The sequence below is a fragment of the Dunckerocampus dactyliophorus genome, chromosome 2 (genome assembly GCF_027744805.1).
Source record: "Dunckerocampus dactyliophorus isolate RoL2022-P2 chromosome 2, RoL_Ddac_1.1, whole genome shotgun sequence".
NCBI lineage: Eukaryota > Metazoa > Chordata > Actinopteri > Syngnathiformes > Syngnathidae > Dunckerocampus > Dunckerocampus dactyliophorus.
The window spans coordinates 48,529,283-48,555,054 of NC_072820.1; the positions used below are offsets into that span (position 1 = coordinate 48,529,283).

The 25,772-nt window shown below is 42.7% G+C and overlaps 1 protein-coding gene across 4 annotated transcripts in view; it reads left to right on the forward strand.

Moving 5' to 3' along the window:
* grid1b (glutamate receptor, ionotropic, delta 1b) overlaps window positions 1-24,859 on the forward strand; it is a 163,343-nt gene extending 138,484 nt beyond the window's left edge. For 2 of the 4 annotated variants that reach the window (XM_054769135.1, XM_054769137.1), the window contains exons 9-18: window positions 4,027-4,128; window positions 6,692-6,814; window positions 6,895-6,969; window positions 7,042-7,384; window positions 7,871-8,009; window positions 10,701-10,896; window positions 11,002-11,168; window positions 18,459-18,699; window positions 20,689-20,830; window positions 24,095-24,859. In XM_054769135.1, coding sequence (XP_054625110.1) covers window positions 4,027-4,128; window positions 6,692-6,814; window positions 6,895-6,969; window positions 7,042-7,384; window positions 7,871-8,009; window positions 10,701-10,896; window positions 11,002-11,168; window positions 18,459-18,699; window positions 20,689-20,830; window positions 24,095-24,522 — 1,956 coding nt within the window. In that variant the 3' untranslated portion in view covers window positions 24,523-24,859. Of the gene's footprint in view, window positions 1-4,026; window positions 4,129-6,691; window positions 6,815-6,894; window positions 6,970-7,041; window positions 7,385-7,870; window positions 8,010-10,700; window positions 10,897-11,001; window positions 11,169-18,458; window positions 18,700-20,688 lie in introns of all 4 variants that reach the window. The other 2 variants (XM_054769136.1, XM_054769138.1) reach the window with 2 other exon arrangements.
* The last annotated feature ends 913 nt before the right edge of the window (window positions 24,860-25,772 follow it).

Consider the following 25,772-nt stretch of genomic DNA (forward strand, 5'->3'; position numbering starts at 1 on the left):
AGGAGTGTAAAGGTGACTATAGAGGTGTTATTTCATGTCTAGAGGACTCTAATGATGTTAAAAAACTTATTTAGAAGGTCATAAACAGGTTTTCTACGCTCTAACAATGAGAATATTGCATTTATAAATAAGGACTCCTACTTCTTGGAAATTCACGCTCATCAGGCTCCAACAGTTCATGCTAAAAGACTAGGTGGGACACACACCAGTCAGACTAGATAGGACAGCTCTAGCCGATTTCATGCCCAAAGACTAGGTGGGACACGCCTGCTCAAATGAGAGGCGAAACGTCTTCTAAGACAACCTGAGCAGTCCAGTTGTGATAGATTGAATGCAATGACCTGGATGAATGAGAATATTCACAGGCATGTTTTTATTATTATGATAAAATATGTATTTTTTACGTTTTATTTCAGAATTTGTCTCCCCACAAATGTTCAGTTAAATTCATTAGAATTTATTTATGTAAATCACAACAGCAGTTATCTCATGGCACTTTACACGTGAAGATCACGTCCATAAATGAAAACAGAGAACCAACTGAAACCCCACATGTGCAAGCGCTTGGCGACGGAGGCAAGGAATAACTAACTCCCTCTGGGGAAGAAACCTTGAACAGAACCCAGGCTCTGTGGGGCGGCCGTCTGTCTCAACCGGTCGGGTTGAGATATAAAAATAGAGTAGAGGGACAGATGGGTGATGGATACCAGCGTATCAGGGGTCAGTTCTAACTATATGCTTTAGCAAAGAGGTAGGTTTTGAGCTGACTTTTAAATAGTGAGAGGGTGTCTTCCCCCCCGGATTGAGTCGGGGAGATGGTTCCGTAACAGAGGAGCCTGATAACTAAAGGCTCTGCCTCCCATTCTACTTTTAAAAATCCTAGGAGTGGCAAGTAATTGTAAATTCTGGGAGCTTGGTGTTCTCCTGGGTTGATAGGGTTCTAGGAGCTCGTCAAGATACACTGGTGCCTGACCGTGTAGCGCTTTATATGTAAGAAGGAGAATTTTAAACTCAATTCTAAATCTGACTGGTAACCGGTGCAGCGAGGCTAATACGGGTGGGATATGATCTCTTCTTCTGGTTCCGGTTAAGATTCGTGCGGCAGTATTTTGGACTAATTGAAAGGTCTTTAAAGATTTCTTCACAGAGAGTTACAATACTCCAACCTGGAACTCTCAAAAGCTTGAACAAGTTTTCTGCATCTGGTCGTGGCAGGAATGCTGGAGCGAGCCCTGTGACGAAAATAGACATTTTGACGGGCGTCTCATTCACCTGCGTTTATTTGCTATTTGTGGGTGGTCTCGGAACGGAATAATAGAGCGGGGTTCCGCTGCATTTGGGTGTTCAAACAAGATGAAGAGTCAATCCGGAGGCTGCGCTCTTTACTCACACCGTGCCAATATAGCATGTTATACATTTCATTCCCATTTAATGTCTTTGTTTGCTTTCCTTCTAATTACTGGCAGCCAAGATGTGATCATTACGGGTGACGCCATGTTTGCGCCCCGTCTTAATGAAGGCTGTCACATGGGCGAGCGAAGCGCATGGTGGCCATTAAGGAACAATAAGACAGGCGTCGGCGTCGTGTTAGCGCGACTTTATCACGGCGGGCTAATTAACACGTCCTGTCACGTTGTTTGTTAGCCGCCGCCGCTAATGTGCACTTTGTTGTTTTATTCCCCTGTAGCTGAGATGACGAGTAATCATAATTCAACGTGCACAAGCTCTAATCTGATGCAGGCCTATCGATAGCATGCCAGGAGGATTTGGGAGGGGGGAGTGTGTCTCCATGGCGACCGGGATGCTTTCTATCAGGCTGACACACACAATCAAGCATGAATGCCCCCGCGGGTTCATTGTGTGAACGGCCGGCTCGCCTGCTGACAAGAAGCAGCTGCTCGCAATCAAAAGCACATTGTGGCTCTGGACTTTGTGGTCACACTCGCCGCATCGCCTTGCCCATCAGAGCCGCTCGGCCCGGACTCCGCTCACGTGCACGCCTCTCACCGCAAACACGCACGAACACAAGGTTTTCTATTTCTGACAGGTTTCCGTAGCTCCTCCCCCTGGTCAACCTGAACAAGTGGACTGTTTTTTTAGTCCGGCAGAACACGTAACAACACGACCTTACACACGCCTTTCAGACAAATGGCTGCTCAGACATGCCACTCTTAATTATGCAACACTGTGTGTGTGCGTGTGTGTGTGCGTGTGTGTGTGTGTGGGGGGGGGGGGGGGGGGGGGGGGTGCGTGTGCTACACATGCACTCTTGATGACCCTCAGAGGGACGATTGGGGGCATGTGCTGGTCCATGTTGAGCTAATGAGGTCATTGTGTGTCCTGGCTGACGGTCACATGATCACTTTTGATATTCTAAGCTATCTCATTTTCAAAAGCTTATTTTTTACCAAGAAAGCTGATTTTAACAAAAAGAAATATGCATTAATAGGGTGTCAAATATTACAATTCAACTCTTCTCACGATATTTCTTCAATTAATTAATAAAAATAAAAAAAAAACAAGGAAACTAGCTAGCTTTTAGCCTTAACTCGTAAGAAGCCGTGGTGACACGTGTGTCCCCAAAATGGCAGCCTGTCAGTTAAGCTAGCATGCTCATTTCCAAAAGCGTTTTTTTTTTGCCATAAAAGCTCATTTTAAAGCCGTTCAACAGTAGTAATGCTTTAACAGGGTGTCAGTTATTACAAGTGAACTCCTCTTACTACTGTATATTTCTTCAATGAATTCATAGAAAACAATCTACAGAAGCCAGCTAGCATTTAGCCTTAACCCATAAGAAGCCATGGTGTCATGCATGTCCTCAAAAAGGCAGCGTTTCAGGTAAGCTTTATTTACCAAACAGGCTGATTTTAAATTCATTTAACAATACTAACGCTTCAATAGTGTGTAAAATATTTCTTACTATATTTCTTCAATGGATTCATAGAAAAGAAGCTACATAAGCCAGCTAGCTTTAAGCCCTAACCCACAATCTTGTTTCGTTGGCCTATCAGCCCTTAACACACCTCCAGACACTCCCACTCCACCAAAAACCTTCACTCATCGCATCATCAAGGACTCTTAACGCCTCCGTCTGCCCCCCCACACAGAGGCCACTTCATCAGCGGCCACTACAGACCCTTCCTCATCCCCGCACCCCCACTCATCCACGAGCAGGATGTGCACAAACAGTTCAGATGACTTAACCCCCACAAGACCCTGGGGTCTAATGGTGTCTCGACCTCTATCCAGAGACACTGCACACGGACCTCCCTGGAGGCAAGCCAGAGTCATGTGCCAGCCTGCTTTAAATCATCCGTCATTGTTCCTGTCCCCAAGAAGACACGGACCACAGGACCCAATGACTACAGACCTGTGGCGCTGATATCTGTAATCATGAAGTCTTTAGAGTGCCTGTTCCTCCCCCACCTCAAGACCGTCACCGCCCCCTTCCTGGACCCTCTTCAGTTCGCCTGCAGCATCTGGCCTCCCCAGGAGCCTACTTCAGGATCCTGTTTGTGGACTTCAGCTCTGCCTTCGACACTACTCTCACTGCTCCAGGACAAGCCCTCGCAGCTCAATGTGCCCGACTCCATCTGCAAGTGGATAGCGGACTTCCTGACGAACCGCAGGCAGCATGTGCTGCTCGGACACTGTGACCATCAACACCAGATCCTTCCGGGGCTGTCTACTTCCCTTCTTGCGGTGATGAATCTGCTAGTGAGGTGGACCAGATGGTGTTGTGGTGCAGCCGCAACAATCTGGAACTGAACGCCCAGGAGACGGTTGAGATGATCATAGACTTCAGGAAAGTTGACGAGTTGACAGCTCGGGCTTTTAGCTCGTCTGCTAGTGCTGATCAACTCTCATTTGTGGACCCCGGTTTGATGTGCGCAAAGGCTGTCCAGTCGGTCCCGCTACATCCCCCATCATTTTAGTTGAAGCACAAATACTGTAGTTCTGGCTTCGTATGGGTGACTGATAATTTGTGTGTGTGGTTGACATCCTGTCTCCTGGTCTTCTTTGCAGCTGGCGACGTGGGACGCGGTTAACGGTCTGAACGGGAGCCTGAAGGAGAGTCGCATTGAGAACGGCATGCAGGGAGTGACGGTCAAAGTGGTCACCTTGCTGGTACGACGACACCTTGTTACTTGTACTTACAGACGTCAACAAGTTCAGACGATGGCAATGTGAGCGTAAGAGTACTGTACCGGACCAAACGGAACTGAACTTGAAGATGCGTTGAAGTTTCTCAACATGTTATGTGTGAAGAATCACTTTTTAATTCAACTCCTTTCAAGCTTTACATTTGTTGCACAAGTTTTTTACTGAATCGGGACTCACAGGCACTCGTTTAAGTTAACTCATTTGTTCGGTTGTCATTGTTCGCATAAAAGAGTATAAAATACAAGAACGACCCGTTCTTATATGCAACTCAGTTTCTATTAAGAGTAGTTCAAAAGACTCGATTCATTCGCATATGTCACATCTCTAAACCACACAAGAGAATTGTGATGGGAAACTCAATTCCTTTTACTGACTCAAATTCGTATGAGTCACTCACTGGAGTGAATCAGGCACTCGATTCAATACTTATAGTTTGTATGATTTTTTTTAAATTATTTTTGTTACCCCAATAAAACACATGACAAATACCGTCCATTGAACAACTTGAATGTGTATTCATAACATTATTAGTCATAACAAATGACAATACTGAATCATTTTTACACAATATATCCAAAATAGTTTAATTGCTACCATTGAGGGACAAAGATGCCCTTTGATCAACTTCAGTCCGAATACTGAATCAATAATCGATATCGGTAAAAAGTGGTGTAAAAAAGTGTTTGCCAACTTCCTGAGTTTTTATTTTTTTGCATGTTTGTCACACTTAAATGTTTGAGATCATCAAACAAATGTAAATATTAGTCAATGACAACACAACTGAGCACAAAATGCAGTTTTTAAATGAAACTTTTTATTATTAAGGGAGAAAAAAAAATCCAAACCTACATGGCCCTGTGTGGAAAAAGTGATTGCCCCCCCAAGTTAAAACATAACTTAACTGAGATTAATTGAGATCTATCAGTCTGGAAAAAGTTATAAAGGCATTTCCAAACCTTTGGGACTCCGGCAAACCACAGCGAGAGCCATTACCCACAAATGGCGAAAACATGGAACAGTGGTGAACCTTCCCAGGAGTGGCCGGCCAACCAAAATTCCCCCCAGAGCGCAGCGATGACTCATCCAAGAGGTCACAAAAGACCCCACAACAACATCCAAAGAATTGCAGGCCTCACTTGCCTCAGTTAAGGTCAGTGTTCATGACTCCACCATAAGAAAGACACTGGGCAAAAAGAACATTAATGCTTGTCTCAATTTTGCCAGAAAACATCTTGATGATCCCCAAGACCTTTGGGAAAATACTCTGTGGTCTGACGAGACAAAAGTTAAACTTTTTGGAAGGTGTGTGTCCCATTACATCTGGCGTAAAAGTAACGCCGCATTTCAGGAAAAAGAACATCATACCAACAGTAAAATATGGTGGTGGTAGTGTGATGGTTTGGCGTTGTTTTGCTGCTTTAGGACCTGGAAGACTTGCTGTGATAAATGGAAGCATGAATTCTGATGAAGCAGAATGTCCGGCCATCTGTCAGTGACCTCAAGCTGAAAGCAACTTGGGTTGTGCAGCAGGACAATGATCCAAAACACACCAGCAAGTCCACCTCTGAATGGCTGAAGAAAAACAAAATGAAGACTTTGGAGCGGCCTAGTCCAAGTCCTGACCTGAATCCTACTGAGATGCTGTGGCATGACCTTAAAAAGGCGCTTCATGCTGGAAAAGCCTCCAATGTGGCTGAATGACAACAATTCTACAAAGATGAGTGGACCAAAATTCACAGCGCCGTAAGACTCATTGCAAGTTATGGCAAACGCTTGACTGCAGTTGTTGCTGCTAAGGGAGCCCAACCAGTTATTAGGTTCCACTTTTTCACACAGGGCCATGTAGCTTTGGATATTAAAATGTTTCATTTAAAAACTGCATTTTGTGTCCAGTTGTGTTGTCATTGACTAATATTTACATTTGTTTGATGATCTGAAACATTTACTGTAAGTGTGACAAACATGCAAAAAAATAAGAAATCAGGAAGGGGGCAAACACTTTTTCACACCACTGTATCAATACCACGGAATCTATACTCCCATCACTAGTGCATAAAAAAGTGCCACATTTCACGCCGGTAACAGCGTTCTAATTTTTGTAATTCACTGAATTACTCGTTACTGGAAAACAGTAACCCTATTACCTCCAAACGCTGACTGAAGTGAGAGTGACTCCTCTTCCTCATCTTTTTGAGGGGATGAGGAATCGATGGTGTGTCGGAGCCTCGGGTCTTGATGACTTTTAGAGATACAAACAGCCAAGTGTCTTCCCGGTGTGCTGCTGCAGCGAGACGCTCGTCAAACCAAGCGAGACTAATACCTTCACCCCGCTCTCGTGAGACACCTCCAGTTTCCCCTGCACTACACCGATCTGCACACTGCACACCTGCTCTGTATTAACTAGTGCCTTAATCCGCTCCAGCTTGGTCAGGTGTCACGCTCCACGCCGTGATGACCTCCAATCCAAACATTCCGCCTTCACACAGTCGAAATAAAATAAATAGAAATAAAGTTGTGCTTGTCGCAGGAGGACCCGTTCGTCATGGTGGCTGAGAACATTCTGGGCCAGCCCAAAAGGTACAAAGGTTTCTCCATCGACGTTCTGGACGCCCTCGCCAAGCTCCTAGGCTTCAAATACGAGATCTATCAGGTTGCTCTTGAAAATGTGACCTGAAAGTGTTGAAATTTGAGTCATCTCCGTCCTGACGGCTACTTTTAACGTTCCTCCAGGTGCTCGACAGCAAATACGGATCTCAGCTTCCCAACGGCTCCTGGAACGGGATGATCGGCGACCTCATCAACAAGGTAGAACATCAACTCAGAGTCACGCCAAACCCTGGCCTCTGATTGGCTGACGTGCCGCTTATGACCCTGCAGAAAGCCGACCTGGCGGTGTCGGCCATCACCATCACGCCGGAGCGGGAGAATGTGGTGGACTTCAGCAAGCGCTACCTGGACTACAGCGTCGGCATCCTGCTGAGAAAACCTGAAGAAAAGATCAACATCTTCTCGCTCTTTGTGCCCTTTGACCTGGCCGTGTGGGCCTGCATCGCCGCCGCCATTCCCGTGGTGGGCGTGCTCATCTTCCTCCTCAACAGGCTACAGGCTCTGCGCTCCTCCTCCGCGCGGAACGTCCCGCCGGGTCAGCCCGCCAATGGTGTGGGGTCCGGTTCCCTCCACAGTGCCATCTGGATCGTCTACGGCGCCTTCGTCCAGCAAGGTGAGAGACGTCCGGAGCGTTGATGTGCTCGCCCACGCTCGCTGCCGTCGCGGGTACAGCGTGGCGACGCGGGCGCTAATAAAGAAATGTTACAGTTGGCTGCAGGAAGTGTCGCAGGAACGAGGTGCTGAACATGCTGGCGTGAATTAGCGCTGTGTTGGATCACTGAGTTGCTGGAGTCTGAGAAAAGTCATTAAGGAACAATTTGGAGCTCAATTCAACGAGCACACGCACACACACGCACGTACGCACGCACAGTTGCTGGCCAAGCAGGTTGCCTAGGAAACCTTTTAGGCCAAGCAGGAATTTTGATTGGATGCAGCCTTGCAGATTCCACGCTCACTGTAGACGAGGAGCACTCTCACCCACTGCACGTGGCCTGTAACCAAAGCGGCACAGGTTTGACCCCCTTATCACATGTGAGTCTTTTATCGTGTAACAACAGTCCACGTGTGTGTGTGCGTGTGCGTGTGCGTGTGCGCGCAGGTGGGGATGGCGTGGTGGGCTCGGTGGCTCTGAGAATCGTCATGGGCAGCTGGTGGCTCTTCACGCTCATCGTGTGCTCGTCCTACACCGCCAACCTGGCAGCGTACCTCACCGTGTCCCGCATGGACCACGCCATACGGTAAACTCCTCACACACACGCATTCAAGTTGTAACTAATTCATGTTGCTGCTGTCCAAAAGTGTTTAATTAGGTAGAAAATACATGAAGTTCATAAATAAGTTGGAAAACAAGCTCACCAGCACTAATGAAGGTCCACTTCATCCTCATTGACTCACACACTCGCACACGCACACGTTTTCTCACAGAAGTACAACTTTTTATTCTCATAAAATTATTTCTTTCTGATATTACTCTCTGTTCATATGACTTTCATCTTGTAAAATTACAATCATTTAATCAGTCTTTTTTACTTGTAAAAATGCAGTAGTTTTCCAATTTTTTCTCACAAACTTACGTCTTATTCTCATATTACGACTTTTGTCTTGTACAATTGCACACAAAAAAATCTTTTGTGTAATATTCAGTCTTTACTTGTAAAAGTTTAGCATTTTTTCCTCATAAAATTACAACTTATTCCTACAATATTACTCTCTATGATTATGACATTCATTTTGTAACGTTGCATTCATTTCTCCGATTTTTTTTGGCAATTTTAAATCTTTTTTTTACTTGTAAAGTTTTAATATTTCTCATAAAAATGCTTACTTTTATCCCATAGAATTACTCATATAATGATATTCATCTTGTAAAATTACAATCATTTCTGTAAAGTTAATATTTTTCAATATTCAGTCTTTTTAACTTCTCATTTTTTTTCTCACAAACCTACGACTTATTCTCATATTACGACTTTTGTCTGGTAAAACTGGAAAAAAAAACTAACTTTTTTTAATATTCAGTCTTTTTTTACTTGTAAAAATGCAGTATTTTTGTCATTTTTTTTCTCACAAAATGACTTATTCTCATATTATGATTTTTGTCTTGTAAAATTTATTTATTGTGAAAATTTGATTTTTTCGGTAATATTAAGTCTTTTTTATTTACTTAAAAATAATGAAAAATAATAAAAAAAATACTCAAAGTAAAATTTCATTTCTCATAAAATTACGATTTATTCTTATAATATCACTCTCTGTTCTTATGACCTTCATCTTGTAAAATTAGTCATTTCTTGCAAAAAAATATATTTTTTTTTTGTCATATGCCATCTTTTTTTACTTGTAAAATTGGAGTATCTTCTTATAAAAATGCTTACTTTTTCTCATAGAAGTACAACTTCCTTTCTCATAAAAATCACGATCTATTCTTATATGACTCTCTGTTCTTGTGTCTTGTAAAATTGCAGCCATTTCTTGTTAAATTTAGATTTTTTGGGAATATTCAGCCTTTTTTGTCAACTTGTAAAATACAGTATTTTCTCATAAAAAAAGCTTACTTTTAGACTTATTCTTTACTTACTTTCTGTTGTGATTTTTATCTTGTAAAATTGTAATAATTTCTTGTAAAATTCAGATCTTGTAATATTTAAATAGTTTTTACCTTTTTTTAAAAAAAATAGTGCAACTTTTTAATTTTTTTTCTCATAATATTATAACTTTCTAATAGTAAAGCTTTTTATTTTTTTTCATAGTGCAAACTTTGTTCTCATAAAATTATGATATAGTCTCATAGTAATAACAACATTCATCTTGTAAAATTGTCATAATTTCTTGTTCAGCCTTTTTTACTCATAAATTGCAGTATTTTCTCATAAAAAAGTGTACTTGTTCTCCTGGAAGTACAACTTATTTTTCATAAAATCATGACTTATTCTTATATTATTCTTATATCAATATTACTTACTTTCTGTTATTATAATTATTTTCATCTTGTAAATTTGCAATAAATTCTCATCACATTCAGATCTTGGAATATTTAAATATATTTAAATAATTTTTACTTTTTTTTTAAATAGAAGTACAACTTTTTGTCTTTTTTTCATGATTACTTTTTCTCATGGTTAGGCTTTTTATTCAACCTTTCTTAGCATAAAATTATAATTTATTTTCATTTTACATTTATCTTAAAAATGCCAATCCTTTTTTTTAAATTCAGATTTTTTTGTAATTAAAAAAATCAAACAGCAGTAACTTTATTTTATTTTTTATAAAATGCTTAAAATGCTTGAAACGATGACTTATTCTTATATTACTTTCATCTTGTAAAATTGCAATGATTTTTGTAAAATTCTTTTTTTTTTAATATGTTGAAATAATAAATATTACTTTTTCTTGTAGAAGTACAGCTTTTTCTTGTTTTTTCCTGGGTTTTGCGTCGCATGCTCATCTCAAGTGAGCAGTTCCTCATCACACGGGTGCGGCTCCTCCCTCGTCTCTCCTCAAAAGAGCCGATCCATACTTGACATTTTCATCAGGAAATCCGTGTAGGGCGACTAATGCGACGCCAGTCGTGGCTCTTGTAGAAATTCAATGCATGCCCGAGAGGAGATTTGCATAGGATGCGATCTGGTGAAGAGTATCTTGTCTTGTGAAGATTGTTATTAGGCAAGTAGAACGCTAATGGATCGACCCCCACGCGCTCGGAATGTCAAGCCACCGCTTATCATTCATGTTTCTTTGCTACCTGCACCTTTGCTACAATGACACCTCCAGCAGCAGCAGGAGGAAGCCAATCAACGTGTATCATGTATGTACCTGCACATGTACCGAGTGGGTTTTTTTCATTTCATTTCATACGCTGACAAACTTTGCATACAGACACAAAAAACCCACGTCAGATCAGACCATAAGACATTCTTTATGTTTTGCAGGTCCTTCCAGGACTTGGCGCGGCAGATGGACGTGGACTACGGCACGGTGAGGGACTCGGCCGTGTACGACTACTTCCGGAACAAAGGCACCAACCCCCTGGAGCAGGACGGCACCTACGCCGAGCTGTGGAGGAGCCTCAGCAAGAACAACGGCATGGACTACTGCGTGTCCAGCCCCTCAGAGGGAATACGCAAGGTGTGGCGGCCGGCCACAGATAGATGTGGCACCCGATTGTTATTTTTTTAGACGTTGGAATGAGCTGTGTAACCGTGGTTACAGCATCATGTCGCTGCTGTGCAGGCCAAGAAGAGTCCCTTCGCCTTCCTGTGGGACATGGCGGTGCTGGAGTACGCCGCTCTGACGGACGACGACTGCACCATCACCGTGTCGGGTAGCGGCGTCAGCAGCAAAGGTTACGGCATCGCCATGCAGCACGGAAGCCCCTACAGGGACCTCTTCTCCCAAAAGTAAGTCCCCCGCAGGACCTGCGTGGATGAAAGGTTTTCGCTGTATGTCACAGGGTCATTGAACGCATCATTTGTAACGTCAATTCAAGTGAAGGGGTGTCTTTTATGAAGAAAGATAAGAGCAGCACAACTTTGCATCTGTCTCCTTTCTTCCTCTCATAAGCACTCTCTCGCCCTGCGCTGATGAGGCGTTCAAGTGCACTGCGTATTTCTGACTTTTTCTTATTGAGTACAGCTGTGGCAGAACTTTGACACACTATTGAATTCAAGAAAGAAGTCATAGCAAAATAAAAACTATAAATGTTCCTCGTTTAAGGGTGACACGCAACAGAAAGTGTGCCTCATGATGATTGTGCCTGATGCTGGAGTTTACTACAAAGTTCAAGTGAGCACGTATACATCTCTAACCAGCCACTCTTTCAAGATCACTTAGTAACAGACGACAGTGAAAGCGCGTTGGCCCTTTGCACACTTAACACAATTAACTCATTCAATCTTTTTTATAATCCCCAACGCCCGATCCCAACAACGTAGTCATACGTCTTTTACTTTTTGTTTGCGCGAGAGGCAAAAAGAGGTGATGATGCAACTCTGCACTAATGCATTAACATTTCAGAGCACTTCTAAGCCATAAAAAACGGCCACAAGGTGGCAGAAGTGCATTTGGTAAGAGCCCGGCACGGATCATTCAATGGAAGAATCACACATGACAGGAAGGAGGAAGTGAGAGAGCGTGGAGGAGTGTAGCGTGCATTGTGTGCACACGTGAGCGCACACATAGTTCAGTTCCAGATGTGAAAATTGTAAATAGGTCATGGTGTTATATGTGTAAATTGTTATTTTGATGTAAAACAACCCCTTTTTGTGTTATGTTTTGGTATTGTTGTTTAGATATTTGAGCTGTCACAAAAGCAACATATATTTGTGTCAAAGTTATGTTTGAAATGTGTCTTTTCACAAAAAGCATTTTTTTTCCCTTTTCTAGTCAGGAACTGATATTTTCCTGAAACTTACCGATGTTGCACTGCTGATTACTAAAGAATGGAAAAAGGTAGAAACAAGCTTTTTTTTTCCTGATGAAAGACGGGAGTCTAATCCTTCTTTTGGTAGGGTCCATGTTTACACAGCCATAGAACACAATATTCTGTGTGCCTTGAAAGAACGGTCAGTACCGGCCTGGCCGGTACTGAAGGGGTTGTCGTTTGAAAAATGTCTGGGATTGAATGAGTTAAGCAACAAAACTAAAAAAAATAAAAATGACAAGAAAAATGGAAAAAGAGCAGTAATGCTTTGAGAATAAAGTAGAATTATTTATATAAAGTCATAACATTAATATGAAAAATAGTAACACTACGACAAAAAAAATGTACGAGCATGTCGTAATAAATCGGAGAAAAAAATGTCATTTTGGATTCTTTATTTATAAATGGAATATTTTTTGTAGTTAAACCTGTTTACGATCTTCTAAATCCGTTTTTTAACATTATTAGAGCCCTCTAGACATGAAATAACACCCCTATAGTCACCTTTACACTCCTATTACCCAATATAGTAGACATAATAAGAGAAATGAAGATATTTAAGACATTACCAAGACTCGTGCTCGTGTGTGTTGCTGGAAATGTGTTCCCAAGGGGACCTGAGTGAAGGATGGACAGGAAGTGACGTCGGCGGGTTCAGAGTTGAGTTTCAGCTTGGCGTGGGTTACGGCTGCTACAGTAGCCCGTGTTTTTATTAGGGATTATTGTGCCTGTTGTGAGAGAGAATTCAAACCCGCAACAAAAGCCTGTTGTTCCGGAGATCAGGTCTGAAGCTTGTGTGTCTCACCAAACATTACAGTAACATTACTGACACCTAGTGACCAGTGTACAATACTACATATCACATCTTTGAATGCGTCTTCTGAAAGCTTTATATTTGTGTTTTACTTTATTTAGCCATTTTTATGCTTGAAAATGCTAAATTTAGGCAAATACGTAAAATCCTTTAACAACCGGGAATGAGTGAAGCTGTGAAATTCCAACTGCGAAGCGGTGAGGGATGACTGTTAGCATACTAACTTGTCAGCATATCTGCAGGGGTTGGATTGCAAAATGTAAAATATCAAATTAGCCCCCATATTTGATTTTACCGTATGAGGCCCTCGCTGGGAAATGTTTGGCCACCCCGTTCTAGAATGAGGTGCACTGACACCATCAAGACAAGCAAAGATTCCTCCTTTTTTTTTTCTTTTTTTTTACATTTTTGTATTATTTTTTTTATTGGTGCTGAGTGAGCTGGAGCTAGCGTGCTGCAAGAGAAGAGGAAGACAACGCATCAAAAGCAAGCATGCGGGTCACACAAAAATCCTAACGATGATTTTGGAGGTTTTTGGCGGCGGCGTGCTGACATGACGACCTCAAAGATTCTCACAGCCAAGACGGATGGTGAAAAGTGCCACTCGGACTTATTTCTCACGTCAGAGAGATGGCGAGAGCGACCTGCAGGCAAAATGTTTGGGTTTTTTTTTACTGTGAGAGAAGAAGTTGATGCTAAAGTCGGTTAAGCCGTCAGGAAGTGCACGGATGATGACGACGGCGTGCTTCTCTTTCTGCAGCTGGACATCTTTAGCAAAATCATTTCAGCACAAATTGATCCCAAAGCGATTTGAGGAATCATTGACTAAATCTCCACATTGCGTCATCAACAACTTCCCCAAATGCGGGAAGGTTCTCATCCGTCTCGTATCGATTCGTCTCCATCTTCCAGCCACAGGAAGCAGGCAAACGCACCAAAGTTGAAAACAAATACAAACATCTCTCAGGTTGTTTGCGTAATTGCTGAGTCATGTAGGCCTCCTTCGTTCATGAGGATCATTCATCAGCTGTCGCTATGGAAACAATGCACATTTATTGTGGGGTTTGGTAACCCACCAAAGTTTTGGATTACATCAGTTTGTCCAGCGAGGGCCACATAGTGAAAAATGAAAGGATGCAATTTTGCCATTTCGATATTTTGTAAAGCAAAAGCTTAAATAATCTTCAATTTAATCTTCAATTTCCTTTTCGTAATATTATGACTTTATTCCCATCATATTTTGACTTTATTCCCCTTATATTGGAACTTTTTCCACAAACAAATTTTCCAAAAATTACCACTTTATTTTGTTTCTAATACCACGACTTTTAAAAAATAAATTTTTTTCTTTCATATTTCAACTCTATGCTACTAGAATGCCATTATTTTTCCTTATATTACAAGATTGTTCTGGCAACTTTTTCTCTCGTTAGACTATGACATTTTTCTTTTAATGTGTTGACTTTATTCTCTTAAAATTACGTCTGTTTTCTATTTCTGCTGTTGCTTTTTTTCTCCCCCAAATATTTCAACTTTCTTGTAAATGTTCATCTCGTAATTCTGACTTGATTCCCATCATATATTGGCTTTATTCTCGTAACAGACTAACTTTTTCCACAACTTTATTTTGTTTTGTTTTCTCATATCACGCCTTCTAAAAAGTAACATTTTTCTCTTTAATATATCAACTCTAAGCTTTAAAGGAAAACTGCACTTTTTTGGGGAATTTTGTTCCCATCATCCGCAATCCTTATGTGAGACATGAACACGTATGTCTTTGTCTTTTCTGTGCGTTCGAAAAGATACGAAAGCAGATAAAAGGAGACAGCTCAGTACTGCACGTATGGGACCAAAAAGCACCAACAACGCTCCATTTACATATAATGTCACGTGCATATTAACCAAGCGACAGTGACACTGTTATTATCATTAGTAACGCCAGTCGAACTACGTTGCTGGCGCATTGACACTTGGCCGTAACACACCGAGTAGTTCACCACACATTCGCCCGCACAACGCCTCAGACCACTACGGAAAGGTAAAGCTACATGTCGGAGATGCCGCCAGTGGTGGTGTGTTTTTATTGGTGTAGGCGTTGTTTTCTACGACGCTGCTCTGTGAAATCAATGCGCAGAGAAAGGAAGTTCCGGTAATAAAGCAAATACTGTAAGTATTACATGTCATCATGAATGTGCCCGTTACTGCCACATGCTCACAGCATGGACATAAAAGCATTAAACCTAGTTGGAGGTTTTTGGAGGTGTTTTAATGGCGGTCTTTGCAGGCGGCATAGGTGGATCTCATTACGTGCAGTAAAAGAGACCGTTTTTTTAATCTGTTTTTATGTCTTTAGAATGCATGTCTCACATAAGGATTGTGGATGATGGGCAAAATTCCCCAAAAGTTTATTCTCGAAAAATTGCTACCTTTTTTCTCTCGTTAGAATACAGCTTTTTTCTCTGAATGTTTTGACTTTATTCTCATCAAATTAAAGCTGATTTTTTTCCCCCTCTTTCCTGATGCTTTTAAAAATTGTCCAACTGTCTCAAATTTTGTCTTGTAAATTGTCTTCTCTTAATTATCACTCATTTTTTTCCACAACGTAATTTTTCAAAAATAACAACTTTATTTTATTTTGTTTTGTTTCTCATAAAAAATAACGTCTCCTTTCTTCAATATTTCAACTTTATGCTACTACAATGACATTATTTTTCGTGATTGTTACGTGACTGTCGTACAATCATGACTTTTTTCTCTTCGTACTTTGACTTTATTCTTGTAAAGTTTCTGCTGGTTTTTACATTTTTGCTATTGTGGCTTTTTTTGTTTTCTTGTTAAATTATATTTTTAAAATGTGCCACAGGCCAATAAAAAACGACCACGGGCCGCACTTTGGACACCCCTGGATTGGACTGTTTTCACCAGATCCAGCAGGTCCACATTGACCGTGTGAGACCTTCTTTCAAACAGATGCTCTTCTCTGCACGTTCCATTTGTATCACTTTAAAGCACTGAAGTCAAGCTAGCGGAAAAGCGGTGAGCTTGTTTTGATGAGGGATGACATCACTTGCTTGTCATCGGAGTTTAGCAAAAATTGCAGAGTTTCGCTGCGGGTGTCGTTGAAATGGGATCTGAAAAGGTCGGCGGCTCACATTCCAGAAGGAATAATTAGACCTGATCGCGTCCTCCCTCTCACGGCGCCTCGGTGTCCTCGGCCACGTTCAGGTTCATCAAATCCCAGCCCTCCACACGCTCCTCCTTAATCTTCTTGATTGTTTGGGATTCATTTGTGGCGCTGAATGGAGACAAAAGTCTGGTCCTTAATGGAGCTGTGATACAGACGGGTCCAGAGGACACCAACAGACCCAAAGCTGAGCGCTGTGGGAGGACCAAGAAATGTGCATAGGTGTCAATCTGAGTCCACCATTGTTCTCCTCCACAATGGATGTCATCACATTCACGGCAAGTCCCTCGGCTGCCACTTTATCTCCACGCCTGGTTCTTCCAGTCCATGCTTGACGACGTCCACGCTTCCTTCCACCAAGCCAAATGAAGACTTTGTGAGCCCGCAGGTTGTCGGAGGGATCGAGAAGCTCTGACCTTCATCATGTTCACGATGAGTTGAGTCCGTTTAAATAAAGCAAATTGTTGTGAGAGCTGCTTTATGATGTCAAAGCAAACTTCTCACCTCATGTTTTTTTTCTAGAAGCTGTTAGAACGCTAAAGAGAGCTGTTGCTGTGGTTTGGTTTAGTTTGGTTTATCTCTGTCTCTGACGTTTCCTGTTCAGTGCTTTTAATTTTGTTACATCTCTTTACCTTTACACCTGTTGGAGGGAGCTGTGGAGCACACCTGTTGATGATGATGATGGTGGCTCTACTTAACTTAACTCTTAGCTGGACCTAGAGCTGGTTTGTTCACAAATGTTCCTTTTCTTACCTGTGACTTGCTTGCATTCTGACCTTTCCTGAGCTTTCCGTGCACTCCTCTGCACCTCCTGTTGCTTTTTCCTGCGGTCAAGCTCCTACACTCCTTTTGTGACTGCAGGCCTGGCTAACTTCCTAGTAGCCTGGCTAACTTCCTGGCTGATGTCCTGGTAGCCTGGTTAACTTCCTGGTAGCCTGACAAACTACCTGGTAGCCTGGATAACTTCTTAGTAGCCTGGATAACCTCCTGGCTAATGTCCTGGTAGCCTAATGATCTTCCTGGTAGCCTGGATACATTCGTGGTACCCAGGTTAACTTCCTAGTGGCCTGACTAACATTCTGGGAGCCTGGCGAACTTCGTGGTAGCACGGTTAACTTCCGTTTTATTTCTGTGAACTTGTAGCATTTCTCCCATGCGTGTTTGGGGGGGTTGTGTGTTTTTGGCATTTGCAGTATTTCGCTTTTGCGTTAGTTTTTGATCCTGCAGTGTTTATGTGATTGCAAAATTTTTTTTTGTTTGCAGCATTTTCCTGTTGCATGTGTTTTTATTTCTGGAGTGTTAGGACGTTGCTGTCGCCCACTGGAGCATACTTACTGAAGTGTACTGACAGAACTATTCCATTTGAGAAAGAGCCCATGTGTGAGTGCCCCCCTGCAGCTCTGCAGTCTGCCGACTAAACAAACATGCAGGTCTTGAAATCAAAAAATGTATTGCGCATAAAAAACAATCACCTTCATGCAAGCTGTGTAATAACACAATGGCTTTCCTCAAGCAGCTCCAGATGACACTTGATTGCTTCCAAATGACTTGCCTTTGATCCAAAATCCCCCCGAAAGCCCCTCGCCTGCCCCGAAACATTGATTAGCGCCGTCTAATGCCTCATGTAAGCGGCCATAATGAGACGGGAATTACAGCTGCGGCTTAATGGCCGCCTTATTAGTGGAGCTTTTTCTACATTTCACACACAGTCATCAATGTCATCCTGGCTGCAGGCAAATTAATCATAATGATGAACGCCATCGTGTCACCGGGCACGCCATTCATGGAAAAACATGCACGCTCATCCCGGGAAGGTAGACCTTGAAGATGCGCAGCAGCTCCTCAGCGTGACTTGGAGATGACGAGCAGATTAACTTTCCCAGCAGAGCTAACAAGCTGGATCATGTGGAGAAAAGTAGACCAGGAACAAAACACTTCACAAATACGTACGTTGTGTCATACTTAAAATGAACACTTCCATCAGTACACTTCAAGTATACTGTGTACACCTCATTTTGAGTGGAGTGCTGTCCCAAAAAGCAGCACACACTTATTTCATGTATAACATGATGAACACATGGAATGGGAGTCACAGTGTAGCCTGCAGCTTGGTCATCAAGTTAGCATCAGAGGCACTGCTTGCCTGTTGTCATTTTGCGTAAGAGTAAGGAGCTAAAAGAGGGTGGGGAGCGCCACCTGTGGACCAGTAGTGTGATTTCAGTGTGATGTTGATGTGGGGGTGGACTGACCCGTGTCGTGCGTTCTTCCAGGATCTTGGAGCTGCAGGAGAAAGGCGACCTGGATATCATGAAGCAGAAGTGGTGGCCTCGCACGGGCCGCTGCGACCTCAGCAGCCACGCCAGCGCCCACCCCGACGGCCGCTCCCTCAAGCTGCACAGCTTCGCGGGCGTCTTCTGCATCCTGGCCGCCGGGCTGCTGCTGGCCTGCCTGGTGGCCGGCCTGGAGGCGTGGTGGAGCAGCAACCGGTGCCGCCGGGAGCAGCCCAAAGAGGTGACCGAGCACAGGGCACGGCGGACGGGCCGGCGGGGGGAGGACACTGCCACACTCTACTTTAAGGATCCCGCTGCAGAGGCAGGCCCAGACTTAGTGGAGCTGCAGTACACCCAGCTGTAGAGCGGGAGTGGGGAGGAGGGGCGCCGCCCGGTAGCGTGATGGAGGGGGGGGGACAGGACAGAGTAGACATGTCAGCCAAATGACTGAAATCAGATTTGGTCTTTTTTTTAACCCACACCCACCTTCCATTTGATCTTACCTTCCAGCAGCCATGCACCCCCGACCACCAACACACCAAACCCCATCTGTTTATTTGAACCCTCCCACACACACACACATGCACGCACACGCACACACACACACTTAACTCACGGCATCAAGCTTGCATGTTTGGCTGCCAAAACGAGCGAGCGCCCGGCAGACTTCCTTCCGAGACACCGGCGTGGCGTTATTGTTGCTTTTATTCTGCCGTGAAAGCTGACGAGCTTCAGCTGCAGGCCACTCAGGGATGTCCTACATACTCTGACATCTTCATAAAATGCTTCCAACACTCAAAGTCGCTGATAAAACTTGCTTTTACTGCCGCAATCTTCTTTTTACTTGAACGCCACTGAGGCCTTTCAGCTCACATATGGACTGCGCATTCCCGGGGTGTGCAAAGTGCGGCCCAGGGTGCCATTTACCCACCTGTACCTGTTTTTTTTTTTTTTTTTAATTGACTCATGTTTTTCATTTTTTTCTTTTCTTTTTTAAATTATAATATTTTTTTTTCTAAATATATGCTAAATTAAAATAATAAAATAATATATCATAAATGAAATACATTAACTAAATAAGTGAAAATAAATCCATCAAATTAACATTAGTAACGGTACTAACAATACACTTTGTCACCTTTAACACAAAGCTGACATGCAGACTGTTTGCATGGGTTGTATTTCTTCCAAATATCAAAATGGCCCCGCAGTCTTTGCTTCTTTTGTTTTAACTTTGTGACACTTGCCGGAAAATTTAGACACCCTTAGCTTATGCAATCTAGACTGCCCCGCCCCCACTAGCCCCCAGCCCCACGTCACGTCAGTTCCCTACTCATTTTGTAAGAAATGACTGTACGACGGAGTATCAGGGCCACATTGGGGGAAAAAAACAATCTGAGATTTCCGGAATGAAGTCGTACATTTACGAGAAAAAAGTCCTAACATTACGAGAATTAAGTTGTTATACTACGCGAATAAAGTTGTAAATTTACTTTGAGAATAAAGTCGTAATATTACGAGAGTAAAGTGGTAACATTAGGGGTCATGGAGTCATATGTGTCAGAGGGGAAATAGAGCATAGCTCTTCAGCTCTTTCCTCTTGCTTCAGGCAAGCTTTTATTTATGACGTGGCAGCAAAACACAGCAGTTGAGCACAAACAGATTAGCATGGCTAACCCTTCTCACGTCCTTCTTACCCCGCCCCCTCCACATGCCCAAGACCAATGGTCACATAAGTCCCCCCTTTTCATAGCTGTCTCAGGCAATGCCCGTAACATAAAGTTACACATTTTTTCCCTTTATCCTAGTAATATTTGGAGTTTTTCCAGTATTTACGACTTTAGTCTAACATACGTAACTGGCATTGCCTGAGACAGCTATGAAAAGGGGGGACTTATGTGACTTTTGGGCTTGGGTGAAGGTAACATTACAACTTTTTTTCTTGTAAATTTGCAACTTTTTTTCTTGTAAATGTAACTTTTTTTTCACGTAAGTTCACGAAATCTCAGTTTAATACTCTGTCGCATGACTGAGCACGCCTGTCATTATAAGACAGGTCACGTGAGCGTAACGCTGTGCAAGTAGCCACCAGGGGGCGGTAGGACAGTGAGGCAGGATCCATAAAGTAAAGTGTGGGCAGACGTTGGGTGGGACCAGGGGGGCGTGGCCGTCCTCCTGCAGGTGATGTGTGCATCCTGTGATTGACGCTTGCCTGTGTGCTGTCGTGCAGGTCGCTAAGGATTACAGGCTGGCTATGGTTTCGGGTCCGTTGACTTATAATGACTTTACCTGCACGGCTTCGTCGGAGGGGAGGAGGGACATTTGGACAGACAGACAGAGAGGCTGGGATGAAGCAGATGCGATTGGCACAGGTCAGAATAGAGCTGCTCTCAAACTCTCCTCAAGAAAACACCACCACCGAGGCGCTCTCGCTGACAAACAATCTTAAAAACAGGACTCGTTCGTCTAAACATCCACACATCAAAGATGTCAGTAAAAATGCTGAGCAATAACGACTAAAGCCTCAATCGACACTTGGTTGGATTTGAACTGACACATTCAGTCGGGCATGTTAGCTTTGTCTTCATCAAGTAGTGATACCGATTACTTTTTGGGCATTTTTTATATCGATTTATAACTGATAGATAACCTTTTTGGCATTTGTTTCCAATACCGTTTTTAATGTTTTGTTGTTGTTGTTTCCACTACCAGTTACCTTTATGGCATTTGTTCCCCATACTGATTACCTTTTATTTTCGATACCAGTTATTGTTTTGGAATTTCTTTCCGATACCAATACCGATTACCTTTTTGGGTATTTTTTTCCCAATACAAATTACCCTTTTGGCCTTTTCTTCTGATACAGATGGTTGTCCTTTGGGGGGGGGGGGGTTCAATACCAATTACCTTTTGGCATTTATATCCAATACCGATACCAATAACCTTTTTTGTCATTTGTTTTTGGATATCGATAAAGATTACCTTTTGTCATTTTTTGATATTGCTACCGAAGACCTTTTCTTGGATTTAAAAAAAAATAATTTTTTTCTGATGCTAATACCGATTACCTTTTTGGGAGATTTTTTTTTGTAATACCAGTGACCTTTTCGGATTTTTTTTTTTTTTTTTTTTTTACAAAACCGGTACGGATTACTTTTTTGGCTTCTTTTTCAATATTGATATCGTTTACCTTTTTGGTATTTTTTTATTTGTTTTGATACCAATAGTAAAATGCATGACAAATACTGACCAACTTTTGTGTATTTTTCATAGAATATTAGTCCTATTATTAGTCTAATATTAGTAATAATATCTAGTAGTAATAGTAAGAATATATATTAGTCATAGGCAATATTTTATTTTGACACAATGTAACCCAAACAGTTCAGGGACAAAGACGCTAAAGGTGCTAAAAATGGTGGTAAAAGTAGTAAAAGTAGCGTCAGGAAGAGCACAGGAGCATTCTCCACTGCCACAGTCTTCACAAAGTGGTGGGGGAGGGGCACCGCTGTAAAACGCACCCCGCGGGGAGCGATGGTGAATGCAGATGTTTGTTTTTCTAATTATTGGAAGCTTTTGAGGCGCCCGTGCTTTTGTTTGTTTTGCACTTAGACGGCAGTCTGTCTTTAACGACGGTCCAAACACTAAGACACACTGAGATGTTTTCATTGGCCTGCCGACGCATCGTTGAGCTCATGTCTGGGCTGTAAAAAAGTGTGAATACGGCAAAACCGACACAAGTTCACCCTCTGCGGCCGCGTCAACGTGCACGCTCGCAGGAGGTGCTCTCACTGCGCTACTTGACTTCCTCTGAAGGCCTCCACGTCCTCAAATGTCATCCAACACGTCCACCGCCTCCCCTCAGACACGCAGAGAGCTTTTAGTTATGACACCCGCCACTAGGGGCAGCAACGACACCCAAACAAACCAGTGTGCGTGCGCGTGTTTGTGTGTGTGTATTATGGATACACAGCGTCAATGTGTGTGTGTCAGTGGGATGACTTACTCGGACTAATATCACTACACCTCTCAGAGCACTTTGTTGTAAACTGTCGCACTTTGATGACCTGAAGCCAAAATTCAACAAGAATATCAAATGTTGAAATGTGACATCATCTCCATCTCTCACCTGCCTTTCACCACTGGACTTCACTTAGTGACCGACGAGTTGCTTAATCACGACTTGATTAACATCTAGTTTATTAATCACTAATGAATTAAAAACTTGATTGACTACTTGAATAATCAAGCTGTAGAGCGGATTAGTAACTATTTGTGTGATGACTAGTTGATTAATAACTAGTTGATTATGACTAATTGATTAATATCTTGTTTAATGACTAGTTGATTAATGACAAGCTGATGAATGACTAGTTGAGTATGACTGATTGATTAATAACTTGTTTAATGACTAGTTGATTAATCAAGATGACGAGATGATTAATGACTAGTTGCTTAACACCAGTTGTTCATTAATGACTAAATTATTAATAACTTGATTATTGACTAGTTGATTTATGAGTAGATTAAAGTGGATTAATTGACTAGTTGATTAATCAATACGACTAGTTGATTAATTACTAATTAGTTAATAACTACTCGATTAATGACAAGGTGATAAAGATGACAATCTGATTGACTAATTGATTAATGATTAGTTTATTAATCAACACAACCTGCTGATTATTGATTAATAACTTGTTGATTAATGACCAGTTGATTTATAAGTAGTTGATTGACTAGTTGATTAATCAACACTATTAGTTGATTGACAAAGTTGAAAATTTATTAATGATGAAGTGATTGACTAGTTGATTAATGACTAATTCATAACTACTTGATTAATTACTAGTTGATAAAGATAACAAGCTGATTGTAGTTTAATTAATTAACACAACCTGATGATTAATGACTTATTCATGAATAATTTGTTGATTGTTCGCTAATTATAACTACTTCATCAGTGATTAGTTGATGAATAACTGATCAACACTATGTTGGTGAATGATTAGTTTATTTCTAGTTCATCAATAACAAGTTGATTAATGAGTAGCTAATTAGTTAACATGAATAGGTGATTGAATAACCATTGATGGACGAGTTGCTTAATGAGCAGTTGCTTAATGAGCATTCATCAACACAATTAGTTGATGAATGATTCATTGATTAAGACTAGTTGATTAATCAACACAATTAGTTGATGAATGATTCATTGATTAAGACTAGTTGATTAATCAACACAATTAATTGATGAATGTTTCATTGATTAAGACTAGTTAATTAATCAACACAATTAGTTGATGAATGATTCATCGATTAAGACTAGTTGATTCATCAACACAATTAGTTGATGAATGATTCATCGATTAAGACTAGTTGATTCATCAACATGTCTAGCTGATGAATGACTAATTAATGAGTTGGTTGATGACAAGCAGTAAAGGACAGTTTTACAACAAAATCCTGGTCCAGACATCCAGTCTTCACTTCTCAGCAACCAAATTTGATTTCAAGTTCTTTTGGGTCCAAAGGGGTCTGCATGCCCAGCAGGATGGAAAGAAAGCGGGCCGTGGCCAATCTCAGCCTCTGTGTCCCTCCTCCTCCCCCCTCTGTCCCCCCCACCCCCACCCCTGTAGGACAAGGAGGTGAACCTGGAACAGGTCCATCGTCGTATGAACAGTCTTTTGGACGAGGACTTGGCCCACAAGCAGATCCCAGGGCCCTCTATCGAGATCTCTGCGCTGGACATCGGCAGCATGCGGGCCAGCCAGGCGGCCATGGTGCCCCCGGGCCTCGCTGTGACCACCTTCCTGCCAGGGGAGGGGGCGCCGCCGCCTCCTCTAGCCCATCCTCACCTTGGGGGGACCTTGGGCAGGACGCTACCCCCCTCCCAGCTCCCTGGCAGCAGTACGCTGCCCCCGCACCACCCGCTCAGCAGCAGCAGCCTCGGGGGCAGCGTGCAGTGCAAGCACAGGGCCCCCAACGGGGGGCTCTTCCGACAGAGCCCTGGCAAGATGCCGCTGTACCAGGCGGTCTCCGCAGGACCCATACCCGAAGTCATTGACGCCACCCACAGCACCTCCATTTAGTCCTGGGGAGGGCGGGGGTCACAGCGGGACACTCGAAGGAACGATGTGAAAGATTTTTTTATGCGGTTCCTCTCGTGTACATTTGTGTAAATAAGAAAAGAACCGAGTGAGCTTAAAGTGTATTTTGAATATTCTCCATTTTTCAAGTTGCGTTGTAAAAAAACAAAAACAAAAAACAGAAGAAAAGCAGATTAAAAGTGGAATCTCGCGTATGAAATCTAAAGTATGAAATATATAAACACAATGATGACTGTTTGAATGACTTTGTACAAATTCGTTGCCATTGTCTTTCCAAACATAAACAAAAAAACATGTCTGCCCCCGTGCAGCGTTCCAGGGACGTGTTTACTGTCGCCATGACAACCACCTTCCAAAAAAAAAACAGCGTTTTGTAGTTTCCATCAGTAAGACATCCATCTCTCCACGTCATAAACCGTTTGATGCTTTCTGGTTGCCATGGTGACGTACGTCCAAGAAAGTAGGGGTGATAGTAGGAGAGCAGCGCCCGCTGTCAGCCCGGAGGAATCCTGTGCTAATGAAGCGTGCGTTCCCACGCGTCCTGACCTAACGTTGCGCCTTGAAGGCTCAATGATGATGTCAACTTTTAGGTTCCATTCTCAAGATCCTTGCAGTCAAATTCCAACGTTGCGGTGACACTTCCGCAGGCTCATTTGGCACATTAGGAACTCGCCAAGAAGCAGCGAGCAAGGTCTGCTCTCACTCAATCAAAGGAGCTCAGACCTCCCCGCCGCTATTTGCCGCCTCACTACTCCGCCGTGGGTGCTGGAAGTCCATCATTACACCTCCCTGGAAGGACAACCGTTCAGGCTGCTGGGAGTTTCTCTTACCTGCCACAAGTCCTCATGCATCTGTCCTCGAGGGGGTGGTGTCCAGGGGTGTCCAGACTTTTCTCCCCCTGAGGGCCGCATACATACATGAAATTAAAGGATGGCTTTCATACATTTTGTACATTAAAGATGCAATCCCGTCCCCGCTTTTTTCACGGAGACGTTCGTAAAATGTCTATTTTGAGATTCCATGCAGCTCCCTCGCTCACGGTGCGAACATAACACACAGAGACCGTGTGGGTGAGAATAAAGGCTGACACTCAGATACATGCAAGGCAATGCTATTCAAGCCAAATGTATCACCCGCAAGGGATGCTGGGTAACTTCCTGTTGGGCTTCACAGCATGCCTTGTGGGTTATGCATGAGGATAAAATAG